This window comes from Petaurus breviceps, unplaced genomic scaffold, assembly GCF_028583685.1.
Source record: "Petaurus breviceps papuanus isolate PSGF00001 unplaced genomic scaffold, PetGlider_PUasm1.0 90994, whole genome shotgun sequence".
Lineage (NCBI taxonomy): Eukaryota > Metazoa > Chordata > Mammalia > Diprotodontia > Petauridae > Petaurus > Petaurus breviceps.
The window spans coordinates 765541-786801 of NW_027187393.1; the positions used below are offsets into that span (position 1 = coordinate 765541).

The window sequence follows — 21261 nt, forward strand, 5'->3', positions numbered from 1 at the left end:
ACACAGAATGTCAGGGCTGGGAGGGACCTTAGAACACAGAATGTCAGCTGGGAGGGACCTTAGAACACAGAATGTCAGAGCTGGGGCAGGAGGACTTTAATTGTGCACATTTCTGTAGCACTTTAAGATTTACAGTAGTCCTGTGAGGTAGGTACAAGTGCAGGCACTGAGGGGAAACATGACCTGCCCAGTCACACAAATAGAAAGTGCTGGAGCTTAGAATTGAATGTAGATCCAGTGGCTCAAAAGACTTATTTATTATACCCAGCAGATAACTGGGAAATCTTTTGGCCTGGAGGCTGTGGGGTGTCTATGGATGGACTTTCTGGACTTTGAGGGGTCCCCAGCCCAAAAGCCCTCCAGCTTCTGTGTTTTCCTGAGGATAGGACTTAGAATTGAGGGTCTGGCCTAGGGTAGATTGATCTAGACTCATTGAGACAGCCTGGGGAAACTTGGTGTTGATCTCTGAGCTGGGAGAGGCCTTAGAGATCCCTATGGCCCCTGGTGCCTGGGCAGGAGTCCCCCCTGCCACATCCCTGACAAGTGATCTTCCAGTGTCCCCTTGAAGACCTTCCATGATAGGGGGTTTTCTTCTCATCATTCCCCAAGGCAGCTTATTGTACTTTTGGATGGTTCTAATAATGAGAGTTTTTCCTCACATGGAGCCAAAACATCTCTGCTACTTGTAAATCACTAGAGCTAATTCTGCCCTCTGGGATCAAGCAAAATAAATCTAATCCCTCTTCCCCATGACAGTTTCTCAGATACTTATGATCATAGTATTTCAGGGTTGGAAGCAGACTTAGAGATTATTTAGCACAAACTCCTCGTTTTATAGATGACACAAATGAGGCCAAAAGGTGAAAACGCTCGTCCAAGGGCACTCTTGAAAACAATTTTCAGGAGCCTTTTAAAGTCGTTTCGATTACATATATCCCCAGTTCTTTCATCCATCTTCAGGTGTCGTGGCTTCCAGGCCTTTCCCCATGCTCCTCATTCCTGAGGGCTGTCTTCCAGCTTGCTAGGGGTGTTTCTGAAATAGAGTGTCCAGAAGTGGTCACCATCCTTGAGATGCTGTCTCACCACAACTGAGGAAGACAGGACTAAGTCTCTTGTTCTTGAGACCTGAGTGCCTAGCCCTGTATCAAACTCTAGAAAATCGATTGGGGGAAACACAAGCAAACAAAAACCAGAGTCTGGATTTATAGCCTAAACATCCCTTAGGTCAATTCTCTTTTTAAAAATAGATGCTTTTGCCCAGCTTGGCAGCACACACCTCTACTCCCTGCTTCTGCTGAGGCTGAGGTGGGTGCAACAGTCAGATTGGGGCATTCTGAGCTGTGGCAGGGTCAAAGACAATCTCTTTTACTAATAAGGTGAGCCCCTGGGGAGTGGAGGCCCAGGGTACGGGATGTTCTCAGTCTCCCAAATGGATCATTTTTAAAGCATAAGCATTTGATGCTATTTACATTAAATATAGGCACATGTCATCTGGTATTCATTGGTCCCTTATACATGTGACTTCAGAGCACTATGGGATAGTTAGCCCCATGGGATGAAGGATAATATAGTGGGGTTTTGCCACATAAGGGTGAATTTTGGATGTGGTGTGTTCATGGTATTTTTAGAGACAGTGTGGTATAGTAGGAAAAAGGGCAGCTAGGTGGAACATTGGATAGAGGACTGGACATGGAGTGCAGAAAACCTGAATTCAGATCTGGCTTCAGATACTCCTAACTGTGTGATCCTGGGCAAGTCATTTAACCCTGTTTGCTTCAGTTTACTCATCTGTAAAATTTGTTGGAGAAGGAGATGGCAAACCACTCTAATATCTTTGCCAAGAAAACCCCAAGTGGGATCACAAAGAGTAAACACAACTGAACAGCAACCCTTAGGGAGCTTATATTCTGTAGTGAACAGGAAAACACAGGCTCTTGGAGATTTTTTTAAAGTTCTTAAACACCCTGGCCTGTGTTTAAAGAGGTTGATGCCTCATTGAAAGATCTTTGAGCAATTTCTACAATAACAATATTGTAAAGATGAACAACTTTTGAAAGGCTTATGCGCTCTGATCAACAGGACCAACCACCATTCCACTGGTTAAAACATGGTCTCCACCTCCAATTAGAGAGCTGATGAACTCAGTGCAGATTGAAGCATACCTCCTTCCCTCCTCTCCCTTTCTCTCTTCCTTCTTTCCCCTGGTTAATGTGGGGATTTGTTTTGCTTGATTTACATATTTGTGATGGGTTTTGTATTTCTTGCCCTTTTCATTGGGTGGGGGAGAGGTGGCAGGAAGAAAATTTGGAACTGAAAATTAAGTCATCAATTTATGTTTGTTTTTTTTAAAAAGGTCTCCTTTTGGTGATGATGACTTATTTAGAAGATGGAGTATTTTGGCATAAACAATATTTGCCTGTGCTTCCCAGAAGCATGTGGGTTTCTTGAAGTTTCTATTAAGAGTTCCAGATAACCTAGTAATAACTTTCTAAATTTTATTTATATTTTTGTTCTTATATCATTTCTCTTTCCTAGTATAGTTCTCTCCTTCCCAGAGTCATTACTTAAAATTAAATAGGAAGAAAGGAAAAAAAAGTTCCACAGAACTAAACAGCCTTTGGCAGGGAAAAGTCTGATGTTGTAGGCAGTTATTTCACCCTCTGATTTCTGCAGAGAACTAGGGGGAGGTATTTTCTCATATCTATCCAATATTTGGGGCCAACATTGGTCATTAGAATTCCGGAGTGTTCATTTTCAATTCTGCTATCATTGTTTACATTTACATATTGTAGTCTTTTTGTATATTGTTTTATTGTGGTTCTTCTTCACTGTGCATCAATCAGTTCATATACATCTATCCATGCTTCTCTGTGTCCATTGTGTCAGTGCCTTTTTACAGTATAGGAGTATTCTGTTGCATTCATGCACCAGAGCTTGTTTAACCTTTCCCTAATTACTAGATGACCATCTGCTTTGTTTCCAGGCCTTTGCTACCCCTATAAGTACTGGTGTAAATACTTTAGAGTCTAAGGGGTCCTTTTTGTCACAGACTTCCATGTAGTATATACCTCGTAGTGGACTTTCTGGATCAAAGGCTATGGATGTTTTAATTGCTTTCATTACTTACCTCCAGATGGTTTTCTAGAATAGTTATGCCAATTCACAGCCTCACCAGCAATCAATGCATTAATGCTCTCATCTTGATCCCTGTAGTATTGCCTATTTCCATCTTTTGTTATCTTTGTCATTTTAGCCTCAGCAGTAAATAACAGGGATAGCTTGGTGGCCAGGGTCTTCATGGGCATTGCCATGCTCTGAGTGCTGCAGACTGGGCCCTGCTTAGGGGCTCCCTCAACTCCTGTGGTGTCTCTTGAAAATCCTAAGGGTCTTGAACATTTCCCTATTGCTAAGAACTAAGTTCAGGTAACCTTTCTTTTTTTTTTTTTTTTGTTTTTCTTGCTTTTTGGAGGGGGGAAGGCAGGGCAGTTGGGGTTAAGTGACTTGCCCAAGGTCACATGGCTAGTAAGTGTTAAGTGTCTGAGGCTGGATTTGAACTCAGGTCCTACTGATTCCAGGGCCAGTGCTCAATTCACTGTGCCACCTAGCCGCACTGACCAACCATTTCTTTATGCTGGGTCCTGAGAGGAAGGCACAATAGACCAATCTTGGGTTTTGCCTTTAGGAAACTGACAGTATTATAGGAGTGAGAGCCACCTGTAGGATAGATAAGAACTGAAAGGGACTCTTAGGGATTGTCTAGTCCAACAGTCTTCTTTTCCAGAAGAGGAAACTGAGGCCTAGAGAATATAAATGACTTTTCATTCATTAGTGGCAGAACCTGGGGCCCCTGACTGTTGGCAGTAGGTTTTTCTCACAGGCTGGGGATGGGGTGGGGTGGGGATGGGGAGTTGTTATCTGATGGACTGAGCAAGGTTGTGAAGCATAGTCAAAGCCCAGAAAAAAGGAAAATGTCTCCTTGATGGTTGGAACTGCTAATTAACTTTTGAATTTGTATCCCCAGCTCCTAGCAAAGCTCCTGACACACAGTAGGCACTGGAGTAAATCAATATTGGTTGGTTGGTTAATTGGTTGATTGAAGGACAGAGCAAAGATCCATTCTCTAATAAGTCTGTTTTTCCTCAGGAGGATGTTCTCAATACCCAGTGTGGCTATGATGTCCGGCTCAAACTGGTAAGGGGGAGGTATGGGAGGACCAGTGGGGGTGGAGAGTGGGGGCAGGTTTACAGCAGATGGTTAGTGTAGGGGCTCTCTTCTGAAATCCAGGGCTAGAAGGGACCTTAGAGGCTGGTTAGTGTGACCTCCCACCACATGAAGGAGTCCCTGTTTCCAGCATCCCTGGCTTGTTTAACCTTTTCTTGAAGAGCTCAAGTGATGGTGAGGATTCCGGGAATGGACAAGTCCAGTTCTTGCAAATTCTTCCTTAATTGAACCCGTTTTTTCTTCCTGGTACTGTTAAGTCAATGGTTTTACCTCTGCTCCCTGTGCAGGGGTTTCAGGAGGACTAGTACCTTTGGTGTCCACCTGTGTCACTCAATTCTTACCTTTGGTTCCAATAAGCTATATCTTATTGGCCACACTGCTGGTCGCAGCAGATGGGCTAAACCAGGGTGAGGATAACCAACAGGGGGATGTCTACTCCAAGCATGTGAAGACCTCCCCTGGCAGAATGGGTGGACATGAACATTTGCTTTGAAGGCAGCCGAAGTAGGTGATGTGGAGCACTTAGACTTTAGTCAGACATTTGGAGACACCCAGGTCATCTGCTGTATCCTGGCCCATCAACAGTCATCCTGATTTTTCTTCTGTCACTGGACTTGGATGGCTCTGGGAGAGAGAGTGAGGCTGACCAACCTCTCTGTGCAGCTCTGCTTCACTTAGATCCAATTCATGCCCATGTGATGTCTTTGGTACTCTTTGAAAATGAAGGACAGATAACACCTGCTTCTTTTAGTTAAATAGAATGAATTTGTCCACTCCTCCCTATACCTTCTGAGTTTTTAAGACATGTCACATCTCCTTCTTCCTGCTTCTTCTCTCAGCCAACCCTCTCCATTTCCTTTAGCTGCTCTTCCTTTGGCATGGTTTCCAGACCTTTGCCCTTCTCACATGGCCCTTTGGTTTTTGCTACTAAGAGGACTGGGCGGCCTCAAGCTCTTAGGAGGCTCTGGGAAGAACTCCAATTTCCCTGGCCCTCAATAGCATATAGCTCTAATATTATGATATATTGATAGGACAAGAATTGTTGTCCCCATTTTTCAGATGAGGAAACTGGCTCAGAGAGAGGAAGCGATTTGCCGAAAGGGGCAGGCATAGCTAGCAAGTGACAGGGCCAGAACTTGAATCCATGTTTCCAAACCCAGTGTTTTTCACTATACCACCTTGGCCCTCCCCAGTGTGAAGATTCTGAGGAATGCTCTGGGACTCCTTTGGGAAGAAAGGGCACTGGAGAGGAGATGGTCAGGTTTTAGAGGTGGGGATGAAGTTGGGATGGTTATGGAAAGGTTCTGGGGGAAGGTGACATCTGAGTTGGAGGGAATTTAACAGCTAGAGATGGAGTGTGAGGGGGGAAGAGAAGAGTTTGTTCTGAGCAAGCATGAGCTGAGAGAAGGAAAGACTTAGTTTGACTGGAATGTAGACTGTGAGAGATAATGCCTGGGATGTTGGAGTCAGATTGTAGTGGACCTTATTTAGAAGCTCTTGCCCCTGGCCTTCAGGGAATTTGCATTCTGCTTGGGGCGGGGGGGGGGCAGGAGGGGTGGAACCCCACTTAGACACTGATAAGAAGAGCCTAAATCTAAATGAAATGCAAACTTTCGCCTTTTGGGGTGGGGCAGTAACCCCTGGGGAAGTTAGCTTAGGCCTCAGGCCTTGGGACCTTGGAGGTAGAAGAGCATTCCAGGCCTGTGGGAAGACAGAGATGGAGATGGAATGTAGCCTGGCCAAGTAAGCCAGTCTGGCTGGAGCTTAGAATGTGCCAGGGGCGGGGAATGTGATTCTGGGTCAGCTGCATCACGCGTACATTTAGGACTTGGACCAGAGGGCTCTCAAGTCCCTTTCAGTTCTGAATCCTGTGGTCTTGTCTCACTTTGAGGTTCACAGAGTTCTTCCCTGAGCTAGGGTAGTATGAGAAGAAGAATTTGACTTTTGGTAGGTTAGAGCCAGACTGTGAATGACTTTAAATAACAAAGAAGTTTTAGAGAACATAGGGAGCCACTGAGAAGCTACTAGGAACATGGCTGGAGCCCTGCTGTGAAAGGCACTTTGAAGCTACAGGGCTGGGTGAGACTGATGGAAAGGTCAGTTAGGAGTCTGTGAGTGTCAGTGTCTTCATCTGTAAAGTGGGGTGATAATATCTATGGAGAGTAGGTATAAAGAAAGTCCTTTGGGGGTGAGTGGGGGAGTGATGATGGTTATCCATAGACGTGTTAATTGCTTGTGCTTTTCTCACAGGAACTGGAGCAACAGAGCTTCATCCACACGAAGGGCTGTGTGGGCCAGTTTGAAAAGTGGCTTCAGGACAACCTGGTTGTGGTGGCTGGGGTCTTCGTGGGCATCGCCATGCTCCAGGTGCTGCAGGCTGGGCCTTGCTTGGGGACTCCCTTATCCCCTGGGCTACCTTATGTAATCCTGGGGCTCCTTGGGCTACCCACTTGGGCTAGTGCAGGTCCACCAGCCATCTTCTTGTGCTGGGTCCCCAGGGGGAGGCAGAGGAAACCAAGCCTTGGGTCCTGCCCTCAGGTAACTGACAGTATTCTATGAGCCAGAGGTCCATAGGATAGATGAGAGTTGGAGGTTATTCTCTAGTCCAGCAATCTTATTTTCCAGCTGAAGAAACTGAAGCCTAGAGAACTTAAGGGATTTTTCATTAATTAGTAACAGAATCTGGGGCCCCTGACTACAAATCCAGCACAGTTTCAGTTGTGTCGTTCTTTTTCCTATAATGTAATATGTGGAAAGAGCACTGGATTTTGAGTCAGAGGACCCCAGGTTCAGATCCTGTCTCTTTCATTTATCACCTACATGACCTGCTGGGGCAAGTCACTTGTCCTCAGTTTCCTCCTCTGTAAAGAGAAGGTGTTATGCCAGCTGGTCTCTGCAGTCTTCCAACATCAGTCACGCCAGGAAACTAGACAGGTTATGCATGATCAGGATAGTAAAAGAGGGAGAGAGAAAATGGTTCTTAACACTGTGAAGGGGGATAGATTTCTCTGCTCTGGGGATTGCAGACTGGGAGGGCAGGGGGAAGGGCTGGCTCAGGGAAGAGTTCCTAGAGGAATTGGCACCTGAAGTAGGTCCTGAAGGGGAGGTAGGATTGGTGGGGGAGGGGGAGAGCTGGGGTGATTACAGGCAGAGTTAGTGGGGTGACATTCAGGGAACATTGAGTTGTCTGGTTTGGCTGGGGCATCTTCTATGAGGGGGAGTAAAGGGACACAAGCTTGGCAAGTAATTGGGAGCCAGATTGTGGAGGGTTTTGAATGTCACACTAAGCAGTTAAGATTATGTTCCATCATCATCATAAGAACAGCCCCCATATTTTTCAGTGATGGATTGAGACTGAAGAGAGCCAGGTTTAAATCCCCAGCTCTGTCCCTTAGTAGCTCTTCGACTTTGACCTCTTGGGATTATCTTCATCGCCTAGCAAATTTAGGGCTTGGACTGGAGGCCCCCTAAGGCCCCTTTCAGTTCTGAATCCTGTGGTCCTACCTCACTTTCAGGGTCACAGAGCTCTTCTAATAACACCATGAGGTAGGGTAGTATAAGAATTAATACCCCCATTTTATAGATGAAGAAACTGACCTGCAGAGAGCTAAGTGATTTACCCAAGGTCATGCAGCTTGTAAAGGACTGAACTGGCAGTCATACTTAGGTTTTCTCATTTTCAAGCTAGGGCTTTACCATGGCCACTGAAGGTAGGAGAGATGGGATGTCCTTGTCCCCAGCAGGATGAACTGGAGATGGGGAAAACCTATTGGGAAGCTGTTAGAATACTGTAGACTGGTTGTGATGGGGACTTGGGCCAGGGTGGGGGCCATGGGGAGGGAAAATGGCATCAAGGTGGACTAGGGCCTGTCCTTTGACTCCTTGGTTCTCTTCATTTTGCAGATCTTTGGCATTTGCCTGGCCCAGAATCTTGTGAGTGACATCAATGCAGTGAAAGCCAATTGGTGAGGGTGGCGAGGGTGACTGAGCCAGCAGCATCCAGGCCTGGATGGTGGAGGGTGGGTAGCCCCGGCCAGGGCCACAGGCGGCCATGCGGATGAGCTTCCAGGGGTGACTTTGGCAGGCCCACCTTGAGGGGCCCCCACTCGGCACCTCATTCCATGGCCCTGGCACCCCTAAGCTGTTGCAGTTGGGTGGGGCTGCAAGGAGGGTATTTATATTTAGGTTACAGAGAACTGTACAGAGTGGGGGTGGGGTATATGTCCACACTGGGGCGATATAAGGGGCGCAGCTGCCTTTTTCTTCCCAGGGCACAGCTGTGAAGTCCAGAGATGACGACAAGGACTTCTGGGGTGGTTGGTTGTCATGGAAACACCTCCATGTAGTGAGGGGTAGGGGCAGAATAAAAGGTTCTAAATTGGGTACTGGTTCCTGAGAATCCTGATAAAAGGAACAGTATCATTCCCTGATGCTACCCAGACCCCAGACCCTGGGGTGAGAGGAGGAGGGTGTGCATTGGGGAAAGCCGGACTGGGGAGGGGTTCTGCTGTTGCCCCTACCAACACCATGGAGACTAATAAACTGTTCTCACCCTCACTTGACTGCTCTATGCCTTCTGCACCACACTGGGAGGCCCTGCATGCTTCCTGACCTTTTCCAGAGTGGCAAGCAGGAGGCAAGAGGCTTGTTTATTTGGTTCTTCCTCAGATGATAGGGCATAGACCTGTAGGACAGAAGAGGGAGGTGTACTTGAAGTCAAAAGACCTGAGTTTGAATCCTGACTGTCACTTATGGGACTATGAACAAGCCACTGCACCTCTGGGCCTCAGTTTCTTCAACTGTAAAATAAGACTTCTGTGAAGACCAAATGAAATAATGGGCATACTGCTCTCTTTGAACCTCCTGAGGGGTCTTTTTTACAGATGAGGAAATAAGACTCCCAGAAAAGGAGGGGACTTCTTGACTTCTGTTGGCCAAGGACTTACTTCCAAGGTCCCATTGGTAGCAGTGTCAAGATTTGAATACAAGCCCTCTGACTCCAGAGCCAGTATACTTTCTATTATACCACACTGGCTCTTTTGGTTTATTAATAAGCATTCATTAAGCTCTGGTTTTTACTGGGGATACAACTAGGAAAGGGAGATGGCCCGACCTCAAGAAACTTCTGTTCAGTTAGAAGACTACCAGCCATGTAGGAAAGTGGGATGAAAGAGAGCTTTGGTCTGGGGAACCTCATGCATGGTGAGTGGGGCCTTAGGACAGTTGTCACCCCCTTTCCAGTAGCTTTGGTTATTCTGATTTCCTGAGCCAGAGATGAAGGATGAGGCAGATGGGAAGACCCATGTGCTGCCTTGCAGGGTCTGTGGATATCTGGGTTAGGGGAGTCATAGGGAGGGGCCCTTTGAGGGGGAAGAACTTTGGGAGTCCTGACACCACAAGCATTTAAAAGCAAAGCCCCCATCCACTTATTCACAGAGATGTCACATTGGGAATGACATCGGGGTTTACATCTAGGGGTCTTAAGTGGGCCATTGCCAGTCATTTTGACCTTTGACTTGCCACTGGACTCTGATGATGTAATGTAATGCCAAAAGAAAGGCAACTTCCCAAGGTTCAGAATACCAGCATAGGTGCTCTCTATTTTATTCAGTGACAAACCAAGAACAGAGAAGATCAAAACATGACATCATTCAAAATACAGCATTTACTAAGTGTGATTAAATAATCTCCAAGTACTACCCCACCCCAGGATCTTCCAATCATTCAATCAATTACAAAGTCTCTGTTCTAAATACTTCTCCACCCCTAGGCTATACCTTAATTAAGTCCACCACAAAACCCCTCTTCTCAAATGGAGATTAGTTTCCAAACATAGGTAAAGTACCTTCATTTGTCAATCACAGAGCACAATAAGGTCAAAAGTTCCCCACCCCCAGGATCACAACTGAATCTACCCCAGAGTTACATCAAGTTTAAACACAGCACTTAATACCCAAATGGAGGTCTTCTCTTCATCTTGATATGAGGCAAGTTCTCAGCAATCTTAGTTCCTGGGGAGACAAGGCTTAGCAAGGCCATAAGATTCATTGCCAGTCCCTTCATGAATTTATCCTCTGTCTGTAGAACAGTCCTAGAACCCCTGAACACATTAGCAAAGCCCTCTCCCAGGATTTCTGTAAACATACAACAAGAAAATCCTTCAGGGCTTCTGAACCAACAGAAAGGCTCCCAGACCCCTGCAACAACAGCACTGTCCTTCACCAGTGGACAGTATTCACTCTCTGTCTGCAGGACAGTCTCAGGGCTTCTTAGCGAACAGCCAGGTTCCAGGACTTCTTCCACAAAAGGACTGTCTTTCACCAGTGGACAAATCTGGCAAAACAACATCAAAACAGACAGACAAAGTACCAGCAAAACAGCCATGTCTCCTCAGTCCTTGGCAGCTCAGGGGGCAGGTCTCAAAAGTCCAGGGCAATTCAAAGAGGCCACCAGCAATTCTCTCAGTCTCTCTCTGCCTCCATGAGGTGCTGCTTCCAAAAAGATCTTCCGCCTCTCTCTAGTGTCTCTCCAAATCTACATCACCAGCTCCTCCCAGTTCAGGACTTTCTTTTCACATCAACAAGCCCATCCCACAGGTGGGATTAACAAACTCTGGGTTTTAACACAATCAATTTGAAAACCAAGCCAATACAGGGGAATCTTTAATTGCCATTACTATCACAGATGACTGGAGGAGAGTGAGGCTGACACCTTTGTGCAGCTCTGCATCACTCAAATCCAGCTCATACATAAGTCAAGATATCCTGTTCATGATATCATTGGACCTCTTTAGGGACCAACAATGGGGATCTTAACTAGGTGTCTCTAGGTGTTTGTTGGGATCTGCATGTGGATAAAAAGAAATTGCATCTTTTATTTTCCATATATTCCCAGGGTGGCTAGGTGGCACAGTGAATAGGGCACTGGCCCTGGAGTCAGGAGGACCTGAGTTCAAATCCAGCCTCAGACACTTAAAACAAAACTAGCCATGTGACCTTGGGCAAGTCACTTAACCCCAATTGCCCTACCTTCTCCCCTCCAAAAAGCCAAAAAAAAAAAAAAAGATTACAAGAAGGAACTTCACCAAAGGGGTCCATGACAAAGTAAAGAACCCTGTGGCAGCAAGCACCCCAAGCATCCTCAGGGTCGCTGCCAACACAGGTTCTTAGATCTGCTTTGATAAAGGAAAGCAACTCAAAATGGGTTAACAAGCTTACTTTAATCAGTCAAACATATATCATTTACCTAGTTCAGGGGGAAAAGGTCAGCACCCCAAACTGTAGAATATACAGATAGAATTATCAAGACAGAAAAACATATCAAGTAGACAGTTTTCCAAACTGCAACCATTACATCCATACCAAACAACATCTGGGTTTTTCAAAGCCGGGGGGCTCAGGACAATGGCTTCCCAAAATCCAGATCAAATCACAGAACACTTCTCAAAGTGAGCCCCAAAACAAAGCTACACATCAGGGCTTATATAGCCTCCTGGCTCAGAGAATGTAACAACCTTCTGGACCCACTGGCCAATCAAGAAGTATCTACTGAAAAACAAGCCTCTTACCCCAGGCTCCAGGTGCACTTTAGCCTAGGGGCAGGGAAGATCTTTAAATTCACATTCCCATTTGTAGCAGCAAGCACCCCAAGTGTCCTCAGGGTTTGCCGCCACCACAGGTTCTTGGATCTGCTTTGTTAAAGGAAAGCAACTCAAAATGGGTTAACAAGCTTACTTTAATCAGTCAGACATATATGGTTTACCTTGTTCAGGAGAAAAAGGTCAGCACCCCAAACTTTAAAATATACAGACAGAATTATCAAGACATTAACAGATCAAGTAGACAGCTTTCCAAACTGTCCAACCATTACATCCATACCCAGTCAACATCTGGGTTTTTCAAAGCCGGGGGACTCTCAACAACGGCTTCCCAGAATTCAGATCAAATCACAGAACATTTCTCAAAGTGAGTCCCAAAACAAAGCTACACATCAGGGCTTATATAGCCTTCTCCTGGCTCAGAAAATGTAAAAACCTTATTGACTCACTGGCCAATCAAGAAGTATCAACTGAAAAACAAGCCTCCCCCACCCCAGGCTTCAGGTGCACATTAGCCTAGGGGCAGGGAAGATCTTTAAAATTTACATTCTTATTACATTCGGCCCCAAGATCTTTCATGCCCATAGCATAGACAATTTACTTTTGAATTAGCTCTAAACATTTCTTAGGTCACATTTTCAAAGTACTGAACTAAAGTTAGCAAAGTGGCCACTGGGCCTTAAACAAATACAAAGTACATATTCAGTTCAAAACAAGAGTTCAAATAAAGTTGGGGGGGGGCGGGGCGGTGTCCTTCCCCTCACACAGCTCCAGCCCCTGCTTCCAAGTACAGAGAGGGGGCTGGGCAACAAAACCAACAAGGTGGGGTCCTTGGGGGTCCAAGGCACTTCAGCCCACCCACCATAGTTACAAGTCCATCCTCCCCCTGGGTCCCAAACTGTGGGATGCAGCCAGGAAACACATTCAGTGCCCCTGCTTTGCTGCTCAGTTCTTATCTTTTCCTGTGGCTGAATTCCGAACTCCTGGGCTCCTTCTCCTCCCGCAGGCAGCAGCCGCTCCTGGCTTCTGCCCAGGTGCCAATGAAGGCAGCTCACCATTCCTGCTCTCAGCTCAGCGAAGTCCGCATGTAGGCAATTCTCTCCTGGTCCATGGCTCCACAGAGTCACAGCTACCACAACTGGGAAACAAACAATTATCCCAGTCCCCATACTTTCCTTTTACTCGGCAGATCCTGTTCGTGACGCCATTTTGTAGCAGCAAGCACCCCAAGCGTCCTCAGGGTTTGCTGCCAACACAGGTTCTTGGATCTGCTTTGTTAAAGGAAAGCAACTCAAAATGGGTTAACAAGCTTACTTTAATCAGTCAGACATATATCGTTTACCTTGTTCAGGAGAAAAAGGTCAGCACCCCAAACTTTAAAATATACAGACAGAATTATCAAGACATTAACAGATCAAGTAGACAGCTTTCCAAACTGTCCAACCATTACATCCATACCCAGTCAACATCTGGGTTTTTCAAAGCCGGGGGACTCTCAACAACGGCTTCCCAGAATTCAGATCAAATCACAGAACGTTTCTCAAAGTGAGTCCCAAAACAAAGCTACACATCAGGGCTTATATAGCCTTCTCCTGGCTCAGAAAAATGTAAAAACCTTATTGACTCACTGGCCAATCAAGAAGTATCAACTGAAAAACAAGCCTCCCCCACCCCAGGCTTCAGGTGCACATTAGCCTAGGGGCAGGGAAGATCTTTAAAATTTACATTCTTATTACACCATTACATTCGGCCCCAAGATCTTTCATGTCCATAGCCTAGACAATTTACTTTTGAATTAGCATTAACTATCATAGGTCACATTTGCAAGATACATAACTGAAGTTACCAAAGTGGCCACTGGGCCTTAAACAAACACAAAGTACATTGCATTACCACTTCAATTCAAAACAAGAGTCCAAATAAAGTTCTCTTGGGGGGAGGGGGTGTCCTTCCCCTCACACAGCTCCAGCCCCTGCTTCCAAGTACAGAGAGGGAGCTGGGCAACAAAACCAACAAGGTGGGGTCCTTGGGGGTCCAAGGCACTTCATTCCACCCACCATAGTCACAAGTCCATCCTCCCCCTGGGTCCCAAAATGTGGGATGCAGCCAGGAAACACTCAGTGCCCCTGCTTTGCTGCTCAGTTCTTATCTTTTCCTGTGGCTGAATTCCGAACTCCTGGGTTCCTTCTCCTTCCGCAGGTGGCAGGGGCTCCTGGCTTCTGCCCAGGTCCCGATGCAGGCAGCTCACCATTCCTGCTCTTATCTCAGCGAAGTCTGCATGCAGGCCATTCTTCTCTCCTGCTCCACGGCTCCACAGAATCACAGCTACCACAACTGGGAAACAAACAATTATCCCAGTCCCCATACTTTCCTTTTACTCTGCAGATCCTGTTCATGACGCCATTTTGTAACAGCAAGCATCCCAAGCGTCCTCAGGGTTTGCTGCCAACACAGGTTCTTGGATCTGCTTTGATAAAGGAAAGCAACTCAAAATGGGTTAACAAGCTTACTTTAATCAGTCAAACATATATCATTTACCTAGTTCAGGGGAAAAAGGTCAGCACCCCAAACTATAGAATATACAGATAGAATTATCAAGACAGAAAAACAGATCAAGTAGACAGTTTTCCAAACTGCAACCATTACATCCATACCAAACAACATCTGGGTTTTTCAAAGCCAGAGGTCTCTGGACAACGGCTTCCCAGAATCCAGATCAAATCACAGAACACTTCTCAAAGTGAGCCCCAAAACAAAGCTACACATCAGGGCTTATATAGCCTTCTCCTGGCTCAGAGAATGTAACAACCTTCTGGACCCACTGGCCAATCAAGAAGTATCTACTGAAAAACAAGCCTCCTACCCCAGGCTCCAGGTGCACTTTAGCCTAGGGGTAGGGAAGATCTTTAAATTTACATTCCCATTACAAACCTTATATACAAAAATTATAGTCCAGCTTCTTTTCCTGTACAAGCATTCTCTCTAGAGCATTGACAGAATAGCCATGGCTTGAATGCCTCCAGTGATGGGGCCACCACAGAATGGGCCCATTTAATTTTCAGACAGGGCTCCAGGACAGTCCTCTTCCCTCCATCTCTGGAGGACTGGGGTTTAATTTTCTGCATTCCCTTCCCTTTTGAGGAGCCCATTCCCACCCCTGCACAGGGCAGTTTTTGAGGGGTGTATTAATTTGCTGTTCCACCTTTAGCTACACTCTTCCTCTCACCACTGTTTTCCTTCTGTGAAATCATGGATTAGATGATCTCATCCAGCTTTGGCATTTCTCCTAAAGGACCACCAGGCTTTGTGAGATCCAAAGGGAAGTGGTCATTTTTACCCAATAGGGACATTAGGGAAGGCTTCCTGGAGCAAGTGATATTTTGAATTGAGTTTTAAAGGATAGGTAGGAATTCATTAGGTAAAGAGGAAGAAGAAGGAGGACGTTGTAAGCATTGAAAAGTGTAAGCATGGAGGAAGAGAAAAGAAAGGGATTTTTTTGGAGGGGACAGAACATTATGGAGGGAGTTAATACATGAAAACCTTGGGGAGTTAGGGGGATAACAAATTGTGGAAGACCTTAAATGCTAGGCAAACTCGTTTTACCTTTGTTCAGTGGGCAATAGGGAGCCACTGAAGATTTTTGAGCAAAGGAGTGACTTGACTGTTTTCACCTCCACCTCTATAACTACGGAGCTGGTCCTCTTCCCAACCAGCCAAGGCAAGAGGATGAATAACGCATTAAAACCATAAACTGCAAAGCCATGCTCATATTCTCATTGGGGATACAACATGTAAACCATGTACAAATGAGATAATCAGCAGGAAGGCACTAGAATTTAAGAGCAATCAGGAAAAGCTCCTCTGTGGAAGGTGGGATTTTAGCTGGGACTTGAGAGAAACTAGGGCAGCCAGGAGGTGGAGATGAGGGAGCATGCTGGAGCTGGGAAGAGCCAGTGAAGTAAATGCCAGAGCAGGGAGAAGAGTGTTACTGGGTGGTGATTAGTTATGAAGGGCTTTGAATATCTGACAGATTTTATGTTTTATCCTGTAGGTGATAGGGAGTCACTGAAGTTTATTGAAGGGAGGGTGTGTGTGGTCAGATCTTTGCTTTAGATCGTTGGGGGATGGACTGGAGTGGAGACAGGCTTGTGGCAGGGAGACCAGACAGCAGGCCATTACAGTAATCCAAGTGTGATGTGATGAGGGCCTGTAGAGGTGGAGGCAGTTTCTGAGGAGAGAAAGGGAGCATTTGTGAGAAGTTATGAAGGTGAGATCCACAGGACTTGGCAATGGGTGGGAAATGAGGGGTGAGAGGTGAGGAGTTGAGGATGATTGTGCGTCTGGGTGATTGGGAGCCTAGTGGTGTCTATGGCAGTGAGAGGGAAGTATAGAAGAGGAGAGGGTTTAGGGGAAAGATCATGGATTCAGTTTGGGGCATGTTGAGTTTTAGATGTCTAAACTATAGGACACTTTGAGATGTCCAGTGGACATTTGGAGATGGGAGACTGGAGGTCAGCAGAAAGGTTAGGCCTTAATAAGTAGGTTTGAGAACCTTCAGCATAGAGATGATTGAATCCATGGTCGTTGATGAGATCCATAAATGAAAAAGTAGGCATGGAGGGAGAAGAGGAGAAGGTCATCATCACCTCTTGTTAGGATTGTTGCAATAGCCTCCAATTGGGCATCTTCCCACTTCAAATCCCTCCTCCACACAGCTGCGGAGGCAACATCCCTGAAGTGCAGGTCTGATTGTCATTCCCTCTCCACCTCCCACCTCAATACCATATACCACTTGACAATCTCCAGTGGCTTCCTTTTTCTTCTAGGATTATATATAAACTCCTTTTTGGCTTTCACAGTTTTAAATTCTTTACAACCTTCACTAACCCTTTCTACCTTTCCAGTCTTCTTACACAACCCCACACAGCCTGTGATTCAGCCATATTGGCCAGCTTGCTGTTCCATACGCATGACATTCTATCTCCTGTCTGTGGGATTTTGTACTGGCTGCTCTCTGTGCCTGGAATAACCTCTCTGCTCACCTCTGCCTTCTGGAATCCCCTCTCTCCTTCAAGGTGCAGGTCAAGTGCTACCCTCAGCCTCTCCAGATGATCCCACCCCCATCCGTACACTGTGTGTGTGTGTGTGTGTGTGTGTGTGTGTGTGTGTTTCCTCCATTGGAGTGTAAACTCTTAAATAAATTTTGAATTTGTATCCTCAGAGTTTAGCACAAGGCCTGGCACATGGCAGAGGCTTAATGAATCTGCATTTCATTGTCTTCTGGAACCTTATGTGAAATAGGTCTTGGTTTGGGCCTCTCTGATTAATGAGAGAAGCTAGGTGGTGCTTAGGTGATAGAGCACTGGGCCTGGAATCAGGAAGACCTGAGTTCAAATGTGACCTCATAGATTTATTAGCTGTGTAATCCTGGGCAAGTCACTTCACCCTCTTTGCTTTACTTTCTTCATCTGTAAAATGAGTCAGAAAAGGAAGTGCCAGACTATAGCAGTATCTGTAACAGTAATGAAATTTGAAGATCCCTTTGTATTAGAAAGCTGACAGGTACTTAGCACCTAGTTTCAAATTAAGCCTCTGTAAAGAAACAGGAGGTATGAACCCTTGTTGCTGACATAACAGGAAGGGGCTGAACCTTATAGGAGGAGCTATATGTATATTAGGAAGAACACAAGCTGGACAGTGAGAACTTTTTGGGATAAGCATCGGGAGGCAGAGCAGCTACTGCCCAACTGAAGACCGGACTGAGAATCTAGAAGAACTGAGAAGAGAAATGAGAATTGGAAACTGGGACACAGTTTCTTGGAGCAAGCCACGTAGAGGCTGGATAAAATGATTTTGATTTTGACTTTGAGAACAGAACTTGTGGTGACGAGCTTCTTCAGAGAGCCAGCCAAACTCCTGCTGAGGGCTTCCAAGGACCGGCTGGGGCTGCTGAGGAGGGCTTCTGAAGGCCAGCCAGAGCTGCTAAGAGGAAGCATGACTGTGGTGTCACTACTGTGTCTGGCTGTTTTGGGTCCATGTTGATTTCACAGGCAGAAAGTGAGTTGAGATGATAGTGCTGACCATGTGTGTGAATATTGTTGTAATTCTGCTAAACTTGATGTGTGTAGATATTGTTATGGCTCTGTTAAGTTTTCTCTTCCCAGGAACAGATAATGTGAAGGACTTGAGGTGGGCAGGACACTGTGATCTCCAGTGTGGAGCAGGAATTGCACAGAAAGCTGGACAAGGAACCGGGAACTGTCTGCCTTTGAACCCAGATGACAGTTTGGTGGATCCAGATAGGAGCAACCTGCCTTGAGTCAAGATGAAAAGACTTCTCTGTGGATACTTAGTAGTGACTGATGAAATTGAAATTTAATTGCACTCCATGGGTGGAGGGCTTTGACTTTTGTACTTTGTGTCCCTTACCTCCTTAAGGATGATTGAATGATTGAATTGCTAAATGATTATACTTTCTTTCTTTTTTTTTTTGGAGGGTAATTGGGGTTAAGTGACTTGCCCAAGGTCACTCAGCTAGTTTTTGTGTTAAGTGTCTGAGGCTGGATTTGAACTCAGGTCCTCCTGACTCCAGGGCTGGTGCTCTATTCACTGCGACACCTAGCCACTCCAATTACACTTTCTTTAAGACTATATGACCACTTTGGTGAAAACTATGTGGCCATTTTAGTGATAAATTGTTGAATTGTGACATGATGAATACTTATTTTGATGTTCTGGGATAAGTTGTAACATTGTGAATGCTGTACTTCGATTTTCTGTTAATGTTTTGCTCTGATTTGTTATCGAACAGAGAGTTCACTATACTGTGTAATCAGAATCTTAAAAGCTGTTCATAGCAGCAGTCCTCTGGAAAGCTGCTCGTGCTTGGCTTTACAGGATCTTTGCCAAGAAAACCCAAATGTGGTCATGAAGAGTCAAACACAACTGAACAACATCTGACTAATGAGGCAAACTCAGGAAAGAGAGTTAAAAGGATTTTTTTTTTTTTAGCATATGAAGGCAGCTAACTGTGTCTGGGGCTGCTCCCCACTCCCCAGTTTGAGCTGCCCACTGCTTTTTACAGACCGGAGTAAACATCCTCCACATCAGGGCAAAGGTATTTTGATTGGTACCTGTAATTATGAGGAGATGAGATTCGTGCTGCCTCATTACAGCATCACAGGGAGGTGGGATTTGCTGGCAGCTGTCCCATACAGGCCAGTGCCACTGCCCACAGTCTGATGTCACAAGGTCACTCACATTCCCGCTTTGCCAGTGGCTGACTTTCCATAACAATCCCCCATTTCGTGCTAACTGTGCTCATGGTGCAGCACCACAATTGGACCTACATCCTTCCTCCATCCTTACTCGCATCATCCTAACCTCTGCTGCTTGTAATTTGGAAGTTGTCTTGGGTATCAGTTCTCTGCACCAAGGGAGGCGTTGTAAACACAAGCAACGCATAATCCCTCTGAGGACACACAAGAGAAAACCCACAAACACACATTTCAGCCGTAAGAGATTTGAGAGCCCAGAGGTTGCCATAGAAGCTGTCAGGAACCAAGGGGAGCACTCCTCTTCTAGAAGAGCCCAACCCCTCCCCTCTCTGCCAGAGGAGATCTGGAGTCAGTCCCTTTTGTAAGGCCAAAGCCCTAAGGGCAGGGACCTTAGTATTAATGGTCTTTCCCTGTGCCTGTGGCTTCATTAGAAAATATTTGCAAACATTTGTTCATTTTATTCAGGAGCATCAAACTTTGACCTGTCCCATACATAGGTAATACCATGGAAAAGGTGCATTCGGTCTCACTCACTAAGGGGGAAGCACAGCAGAAACCTGGGTGGTGGCTTGCTTGCTTCACAAGTGTGTGCTAGGAGGCAGGGTAGGTGTGGGCCAAAAGGCACTCACCCTAACTCCCACCGGCTTGCCTAATTTGAGGGGAGCCAGTGATACCCTTTTTTGATTACCCAGGAAATAAAATCCCTTTGAGCCTATCCTAAAAAAGAAAATCATTCCTGTGTTCCAGGTCTTACAGTTAAAAAAAAATTCCCAGAAGTCTCTTTCCATTCTGAATGGTCACATTTCATTTCAGGGGTGGAGAATAATTACATCCCTTTTGTCATCTCATTTCCTGTCCTTGTGTCCCATTTTGCTCATAACACAGAACGATTGGCCTAACAATATGTTGAAAGCTTGGGGGGAAGAGGGGCAGGTTGAGAATTGTGAAAAGTTAGTGATCTTTTCCTAATTAAAAGTGAATGGGGGGCGGCCAGGTAGCACAGCAAGTAAGAGCACTGGCTCCAGTGTTGAGAAGACCTGGAGATCAAATCCCAGGCTCAGACACTTAGCACCCACCCAGAAACACCTGGCCGTGTAACCTTGAGCAAGTTACTTAACCCCGATTGCTTAAAAATATAAAAAAAAAAAAGTGAATGGGTAGGGGTGGCTAAGTGGCGCAGTGAGAAAAGCGCTTGCCCCGGAGTCAGGAGGACCGGAATTCGGTTCTGGTCTCAGACACTTAACAAACACACACACACACACACACACACACACACACACACACACACACACAAAATAAACTGGTCGTGTAACCTTGACCAAGTTACTTAACCCCAATTGCCCTCCAAAAGGCAAAAAAAAAAAAAGTGAATGAGTGTCAGTTGGTTATAGAAACCTATCTTACCCTACAGGAAAGTAGGAGGGGAAGGGGGTGGGTGATAGAAGGGGAGGTAAAAGACCAGCAAAACACTTTTGAGGATGGACAGGGTGAAAGGAGAGAGATGAATGGGAAAAATAGGATTGGAGGGAAATACACAGTAATCATAACTATGAAAAAATGTTTACAGCAAGTTTTTCTGATAAAGACCTCATTTCTCAAATATAGAGAGAACCAAGTCAAATTTGTAAAAAATAAGAGTCATTCTTTAATTGATAAGTGGCCAAAGGTTATGAACAGGCAGTTTTTAGATAAAGTAATCAAAGATATCTGTAATCATATGAAAAAATGCTCTAAATCTCTATTGGTTAGAGAAACGCAAATTAAAACAACTCTGAGCTACCACCCCAAACCTATCAAATTGTCTAATATGACAGAAAAGAAAAATGACAAATATTGCAGTGGACATGGGAAAATTGAGACACTAATGCACTGTTGGTGAAGTTGTATACTGATTCAAGTCATTCTGTAGAGCAATTTGGAACTATTCCCAAAGGACTATAAAATCATGCATACCCATTGACCAAGCAATAACACTACTAGGTCTGTATCCAAAAGAAATTAAAAAAAAAAAAAGAAAAAGATCTAAATGTACAAAAATGTTTATAATTGCTCATTTAATGGTGGCAAAGAATTGGAAACAGAGGGGATATTCTTCAGTTGGGTAATGTCTGAACAAGTTATTGTTTATGGACTACTGTTGTGCTATAAGAAATGATATACAGGATG

At 45.3% G+C, this 21261-nt stretch overlaps 1 protein-coding gene across 1 annotated transcript in view; it reads left to right on the top strand.

The window, feature by feature from the left end:
* The window catches only part of TSPAN17 (tetraspanin 17), a 21035-nt gene extending 12257 nt beyond the window's left edge, over positions 1 to 8778 (top strand). The window contains exons 6-9 of the mRNA XM_069077821.1: positions 4144 to 4191; positions 6472 to 6588; positions 8125 to 8154; positions 8492 to 8778. Coding sequence (XP_068933922.1) covers positions 4144 to 4191; positions 6472 to 6588; positions 8125 to 8154; positions 8492 to 8617 — 321 coding nt within the window. The 3' untranslated portion in view covers positions 8618 to 8778. The remainder of the gene's footprint in view (positions 1 to 4143; positions 4192 to 6471; positions 6589 to 8124; positions 8155 to 8491) is intronic.
* Positions 8779 to 21261: the final 12483 nt, after the last annotated feature.